We start from the raw sequence: 7,723 nt of genomic DNA on the forward strand, positions 1-7,723 counted from the left end.
CATATCATTTCACATATCGTTTATCATTCATATCATATCATTTCTCATTTTTCAGTTCTCATATCATACATAAATCTAACAGAGTTATATTTCATGTCATTCATATCATGCTGTATACATACAATTTAAGAGACATAATATGACGTTTCATGCTTTTAACATAACATCTTCTCATATACATCTCATAGCATAACATATCGCATCATAATATATCATACCATGAACATGTCAATTTATCACATATCTCCATAACATATTTCATATCACTTTCATATCATTATCACAACATATATATATAATATATATATATCTGACATTCACATGTTGTATCATATCGTAAACACTTCGTGGTCATGTCGTTCCTAATTTAACATAGCCAACGTTCTTATACATATCACAGTCATATCGTTACATGAATGTACCTTAGTCATATCGTTACAGGGACGTATCTTAATGCTATCATTCTATCAATCTATCATAATCCTATCCCTTTCTACCAATAACTTATTCATATTCTTTTATTAATTGATCGTGATCATATCGTTTTTATCAATCTCTCATATTCATAGCATTACAATACGTAACCTAACTTTAACATTCCATGAACATATCTTACTCTTATCGTTACATTACGTTTAGTGCATCTTTCTCGAATCCTATCTCAAACATTTCATTGAACACATCGTGCCGTAAGTATTATCATACAATTCACATATTATAACATATACACAACATATCATAAGCATATTGATCCACAACCAATTCACACATATCAATATATATGACATGTGTAGAACCACAGGGCACATGTAACATCAAATATAACCATGCCGATAGTATGACCACTTACTCGATTAACTTAGGTTGGTGTCACAAATTTGTCTTTAATAAAAATTCGATTTTTGTCCTCGGTATCCAAGTCAACCTATGTGAACCCATGATATCAATTTCAAGTTCAATTCTCTATATTTTATAATGCTCCAGTATTAGACGTCATCAAAAAGTATCTCTACTTTCTTGTCCTCCGATTCCTTTCAATGGCTTGTCATCGGTAATTTTTATTCCTAGAAATTAAGTTGTGAGGGAGCATACCTATAAAAATTACCACAATTTTAAAATAATAGCTTAAATCTCTAAGTCTTCGTCATTGCACAAGAATGGAAGGTGAAAGAATTATTGTTAAATGTACATGAATTGAAGGCCATCTTTTCTTTCTGTCTTTGTTTCCTCTCAGAATTGCTTATCTCTAAGAGGAGGTGTTGTTCGAGGAGAGATTTTGGGAAGAGACCGTGAGAGGTTGGAGGAGGGAGGAGTTGGTTACCATTTTTTTTTTTTTAAATTATTATTATCTTATTTTTATTTTTAGGTGTTACATAATTATTACAATATGATATTTAATTAATTTTAGTATATGAATTTGAATTATTTAATTATACCTTAAATAATCAACTAAATATACTTGTATTTGTCGAAATATTTGAAATAATTAGTTGTATTAAGTTTTGATCAATTACAATCGATTAATTAATTAATTATATTTAAAATAAAATTACAAAATAAAAAAATAAAAAAATTAGATTATTAAAATAATTTGAAGAAATTAAAATTTTAATAATTATGTTGAAATAAATAAATTTAATAAATATAGGTTTAAAATGGCGGTCTCCATTGGTACCCTCAATTCCGTCGTCAAAGTGTTCTTATTATTTATTTCGTTTTCGCATTCAAACAAAAAAAATATTTGTATTTGTTAAATAGTTCCTGACCGTTTCGACAGCTAAATAAACAAAACATTTGGATCCTTCTCGATTTCCTGCCGATCTCATCTCGTTTCGATTTTCGATAAGCAAACTGCCAACTGAATTTGCAAATGGATTGAATGTGGTACGATTTGTGAAGGAGATCGCGACATTGATCGCTTGTTTCTCTTGCGGAGCACAATGACGCGTAAGAATGGCGGCCTAGCCACTGAAATCCACCAAATTCTCTCCTCCTCGGATTTCAACTTCCATTGGTGAGCTACCTTACCTCATTCGTTGACTAACCAAGCCGCTCCCCCATTTTCCATAGATTATTAATATTTTATGCACTAACATAACCTTTTCCTTCTTTTCTTGCAGTGGGTTTGTTGATTGAGATCAAATTCATTGGCTGATCTTCCCTTGTTCCGTTTTGAGGGTGCTGCTTTGTTCTTGTTTAGCTTTGATTTTGATTTTGATTTTGATTTCTCTGTTTCTTCGTATGATTTATTCTTGATCTTCAATTATGATGTGCTTTTTTGAGATTGTGGTTTCAGTTTATTTTCTCGTTAATTGCTTGATTTCAAATCACTGGTGGGTCGAGATTGTATTATGTTGTCTCCTTTGTTGCTGCTTGTATTGTCTATGCACCATTTGGGAAGTCTTAGCCTTACTCCAAAGCCTATCTTCACTAATTGTTGGAAAGCTTTGCCCTGCCCCCAAAGTCAACTCCAAATATTCCAAGTCCTTACTATCATGGAGGTTTTTCAGAGTCATGTTAACCACAGAAGTTTATGTATTTTTTGAGTTGAGCGTCTAAGCTAGCTTGCATGTTTGTAGATTATTCTAATAGGACAATCATCCGACCTTATGTATTATGTTGACTTCCTCAGCTCAAAAAGTTTTGCTTCTCCTTTTGTTGCTGCTTGTATTGTCTATGCACCATTTGGGAAGTTTTAGCCTTACCCCAAAGCCTATCTTCATTAATTGTTGGAAAGCTCTGACCTGCCCCAAAGTTAACTTCAGATACTCCAAGTCCTTACTGTCTTAATTTTATGTATTGAGTTTTGAGTGTCAAAGCTAGCTTGCAGGCTTATCGACTATTCTAACGGGACAATCATCTGATCCTACTACATTTGATTGAACTTAAGACTCTTATTGACCACTAAGCCAACTCAGTTTTTTTAGTTATATTAACCATACAAGAAATTTGTAGCTAGCAAGTCTTACTTCTATGTGATTTTGTGTCCTTTCTTTTGTTCTGTTTTTCTCCCTTTTCTTTTCCCTCGTTCACTTGTTGTTTATGCAGAAACGAACTTAACTGAACTCATGGAGGACAAGTGTGCAATCAAGACTGATGCCACTGAAGTAATATTTACTTACTGGGCTGCTTGTCTTTTCTCTTTTCCTTTTCTTGATGGATGGTTTCTTGGCCTGCAGCTAATAGGCAATACCCCTATGGTCTATCTCAACAAAATTGTAGATGGCTGCTTTGCCAAGATTGCTGCTAAACTTGAGTCAATGGAGCCTTGTTCTAGTGTCAAAGACCGGTAAATAGATACTCCATTAATAAAGTGAATATTAATATAAAATCTCTGTTTTGATAGTTCAAAATGGTGAGTTTTTATTATGTTTACTTGTTAAATCTCTGAATTGCAGGATCGCGCTCAGTATGATCCAAGATGCAGAGGATAAGGGCCTTATAACACCAGGGAAGGTAAATAATAGTGTACCACGAGCCAATGTTATACTCATTCAATTCTTAATCTTTATGTGAGATCCCATATCGGTTGGGGAGGAAAACGAAACAATCTTTATAAGGGTGTGGAAACCTCTCCCTAGCAGACGCGTTTTAAAGCCTTGAGGAGAAGTCCGAAAGGGAAAGTCCAAAGAAAATGATATCTGCTAGCGGTGGGCTTGGACCGTTACAAATGGTATCAGAGCCAAACACCGGGCAATGTGCTAGTGAGGAGGCTGAGCCCCGAAGGGGGTGGACACGAGTCGATGTGCCAGCAAGGGCGTTGGGCTCCAAAGGGGGGTGGATTTGGTGGGAGTCCCACATCGATTGGAGAAAGGAATGAGTGTAACGGCTCAAGTCCACCACTAGCAGATATTGTCTTCTTTAGGCTTTCCCTTTCGGGCTTCCCTTTAAGGCTTTAAAACGTGATTATCAAACTTCCATGTAACTTTATTTATTTGCTTTTGGTAACAAATATATATGTAAGGCTTTTTAAATTTTGAATTAACTTATCAAATTTATTTTTCAACCTTTTCATATCTCTAAGTTTACCTATTTTCAAAAGCTTGAGATTATGGGTACTGACTTTTTGTTTGTTTGTGGGGTCAAAGAGTGTTCTCATTGAGGCCACAGCAGGAAACACCGGTATTGGACTGGCATGGATTGCAGCAATCAAGGGGTACAGACTTATTCTCGTAATGCCAGCTTTTTTCAGCATGGAGAGAAGAATTCTGCTACTTGCTTTTGGAGCCGAGTTGCATGTCACCAACCCAGAAATGAGTGGTGATGCAATTCTAAAGATTGCTGAAGATCTTGAAAAATCCACTCCCAATGGATATTTTCTGAGGCAATTTGACAATCCTGCCAATACAATGGTAATTTTCTGATGGGATATATCCTTTGATTATAGCCCATGTTTGCACCTGTATCAGTCTTTGATATGTCGAAAAGGTAATTCATTAATTTTTTTAAAAATTTCATTAGATTCACTATGAAGCAACGGGGGTCGAGATATGGAAAGATTCAAATGGAAAAGTCGACGCGCTCGTGGCTGGGATTGGGACGGGGGGGACACTAACTGGTGCAGGGAAGTTCCTTAAGGAGCAGAACCCAAAAATCAAGGTTGGTTTAAATAGTTTGGGATGTCCTTTGAGATAGGAGAGTTTTTAAGCAAAAGCATTTTTCATGAAAGAAGCAGTCCTTTAAATTGCTTTTATAAATGGTTTTAAGGATGAGTTTGAGATGACTTTAGACGTACAAAACGTTCCTTTAATACAGCTTTTATTCCATGAAAAGCACTTTTCTAAATTTTATAGTTATTCCTATGGCTCAAAAAGTGTTTGAAATGTAGGTATATGGAATAGAACCAGTTGAAAGTGCAGTGTTGAGTGGAGGACAACCCGGTTAGTACATTGCTATATACCTTTCCTATACTTTATTGGCCTCCTCAAGTGCTGAACATTGTCATGTTCTTGCTTTGAAGGCCGCCATCTCATACAAGGGATTGGTGCTGGTATCATACCTTCGATTCTGGACGTTGAATTGCTGGACGAGGTTATTCAAGTAAGTCAAAAAACCAATCTTAATGGCAGTTGCTAGAATCTAGATGAGCTGTTCAGCTTGATCTCTTATAATTTTGCAAAATTAGCCACTCATTTTCAACATTTGGAGTTATTAGATTAAGCTTAAGGAGCAAATCGATACTTATTATAGCACCCCGTTCTGACATGTTTAACCATGTGTCTGCACTGGACCGGTATCAATTCATCTATATACTTAAAAGATATTCGTTATAGCACCCCTAAGTATATATATAATCTTGTAAGGATATTTCTGGAATCCTTTGCATTTTCCTGAATTGCATAAGTAATGTATTACTGATTGTATAGGTTAGAGTTCAGGTTCATACAGAAAAGTTGGAATTGTTGTCTTCTAAGTGAAACTCAGACTCTTGGCAATAATTCTTTCTGATAAAAAGTTCATGCATATTTATTTTGTTATCATCTAAAAACATTAAAACGTTCTGTTTTAGTTATTAACTTTTAGATATTCAACATAAGTTTGAATATACTTCAAATTCCATCACATGACATAAACTACTTCCGATTTTTGCGCTTCCAACTTATAATCTTCCATTCTACTATCTATGTTGTGTTAGATATCAAGTGAGGAAGCCATTGAAACTGCAAAGCTAATTGCTTTAAAAGAAGGCCTTCTGGTATCCTAATATTTCTTTTAGAATCATTTCGAAATTATTTTCACTTTGGGTACGAAAATCAAATGTTCGTTAATGCCAAAAGTAACTGTGGTCCCTCTTTAGGTGGGCATTTCGTCCGGTGCTGCAGCAGCTGCTGCAATCAAGCTCGCAAAACGACCGGAAAATGAAGGAAAACTGATTGTTGTAAGTCTATGTTACCATCTCCTATTAATATAGATGCTTAGTTCAAGGTTGAATATTCATAGGCATCTCTTCACTAATTTTTTTTCTTTTTTTTGTTGTTGGAGGCATTTTAGCTGAAACTCTTCAGCCCTCCTCATTGATGATTTTTTCTTTTGTCTTGCTGTTTGACCTTAGCCTAAAAAGAGTTTGATTTGGTATCAGTAGACTAGTCTACGAGATAGGTTTGACATGTTCATAGTCCCACCGTCGATGCCCCGTCACCTTCAGGTAGGTTAGAGATTATGTAGACTAGCCTACGAGGTAGGCTTGACATGTTCATGGTCCCACCGTCGATACCCCGTCATCGTTGGTAGGTTATAAATTATGTAGACTAGCCTACGAGGTAGGCTTGACATATTCATGGTCCCACTGTCGATGCCTCGTCACCGTCAGATAGGTTATAGATTCTGTAGACTAGCCTACGAGGTAGGCTTGACATGTTCATGGTCCCACCGTCGATGCCCCGTCACCGTCAAATAGGTTATAGATTCTGTAGACTAGCCTACAAGGTAGGCTTGACATGTTCATGGTCCCACCATCGATGGCCCGTCACCGTCAGGTATGTCCAGCATAAGATTAGAAAAAAGAAATGTTAATGATTGCTTATGCTATATCACTTACTATGATTAAATGTAACTTAACATGAAATTTTATAGTCCTGATTATATTATTGAGTGTAATATAATGATTGACCTAGTTGTATGTTTATTAATATGTTACGTTGCCAAATTGTATGCATATGGTGATATGTAATATGATGTGAATTGCGTAGCTAGGCTGAAACGGATTGACAAATATCTGCCACTTTCTCTCTACTCAAACCAATCTTGAAGTGTTTTTACTGGCAGGTGATCTTTCCAAGCTTCGGCGAGCGGTATCTATCGACTTCACTCTTTGATGCAGCCAGGAAAGAGGCAGAAAACATAAAGTACCTCTGAAGAGACAAATAAATTAGGAAACTGCTTATTAATTTGCTGTCTAGACCTAATAGTAGAATAAGTTGAGAACACAAACTTCCTGTTTGGAGACAAATCACTGGTAGAAAATGTAAATTAGATATGATATAATGAAGCGTGATGTACATTTTGTTAGAAAGCACGAACCCCTCCACATTTGTATGGTATTGTCATCTTTTTGAGCGTAAACTCTCATGGTTTTACTTTTGGTTTCCCTACAAGACTTCATACCCATGATGATAGTGTTTCTTATAAATCTACGATCTTCCTCTTAATGGTGTTTGGACTACTCCTTTCAATAATCCTAAACAATCTTTCCCTCGAACAAAGTATATTATAAAACCTTCCTGGAAGTTTTAGAACTCCAAACAGCATCCCTTTAATCGAGGCTCGACTCCATTCTTTGGAGCCCTCGAACAAAGTACGCTCTGTTCGACTCTTGAGTCACTTTTGACTACACGTTCGAAGCTCATAACTTTTTTGTACACTTTTGAGGTTCATAACTTTTTTGTTCGACATGACTAAAATAATGGCATGACTTTGGTACCATATTAGAAATTACGAACCTTCTCAATGGTATGATATTGTCTACTTTAAGCATAATCTCGTCTCATAACAAGGAGATAGTGTTCCCTTTCAATAATCCTCAATCTATTTTACATGGTGAGTTCGCATGAAAGAACAAAATGCTATTTGAGGTTATTGAGAAACCTATGTCCAAAAGCCTACTATTTGAACTTGTGCTAAGGCCATAGAGTGATCGTTTAATTGGAAGTTTTATTGAAAAAAAGTGGTTGAGATACGTGCACAAGTCTTCCTATAAATTCTCTCGCATCCCACAAAGACTCCG

The 7,723-nt window shown here is 35.8% G+C and overlaps 1 protein-coding gene across 2 annotated transcripts; it reads left to right on the forward strand.

Annotated features, from left to right (window-relative positions):
* The first annotated feature begins 1,752 nt into the window (after positions 1 to 1,752).
* On the forward strand, positions 1,753 to 7,062 carry LOC111473555 (cysteine synthase-like). Of its 2 annotated transcripts, XM_023119030.1 has the most exons (12): positions 1,753 to 2,014; positions 2,121 to 2,178; positions 3,049 to 3,107; positions 3,180 to 3,289; positions 3,399 to 3,456; positions 4,089 to 4,352; positions 4,462 to 4,599; positions 4,829 to 4,880; positions 4,961 to 5,040; positions 5,636 to 5,695; positions 5,798 to 5,878; positions 6,766 to 7,062. In XM_023119030.1, the coding sequence occupies exons 3-12, from the start codon at positions 3,069 to 3,071 to the stop codon at positions 6,853 to 6,855; spliced, it is 972 nt and encodes a 323-aa protein (XP_022974798.1). In that variant the 5' UTR covers positions 1,753 to 2,014; positions 2,121 to 2,178; positions 3,049 to 3,068; the 3' UTR covers positions 6,856 to 7,062. The 2 variants fall into 2 exon arrangements, with proteins under 2 accessions (XP_022974798.1, XP_022974799.1); XM_023119031.1 differs by lacking the exon at positions 1,753 to 2,014 and having other exon boundaries at positions 2,021 to 2,178.
* Positions 7,063 to 7,723: the final 661 nt, after the last annotated feature.

The sequence above is a fragment of the Cucurbita maxima genome, unplaced genomic scaffold (assembly GCF_002738345.1).
Source record: "Cucurbita maxima cultivar Rimu unplaced genomic scaffold, Cmax_1.0 Cma_Scf00132, whole genome shotgun sequence".
NCBI lineage: Eukaryota > Viridiplantae > Streptophyta > Magnoliopsida > Cucurbitales > Cucurbitaceae > Cucurbita > Cucurbita maxima.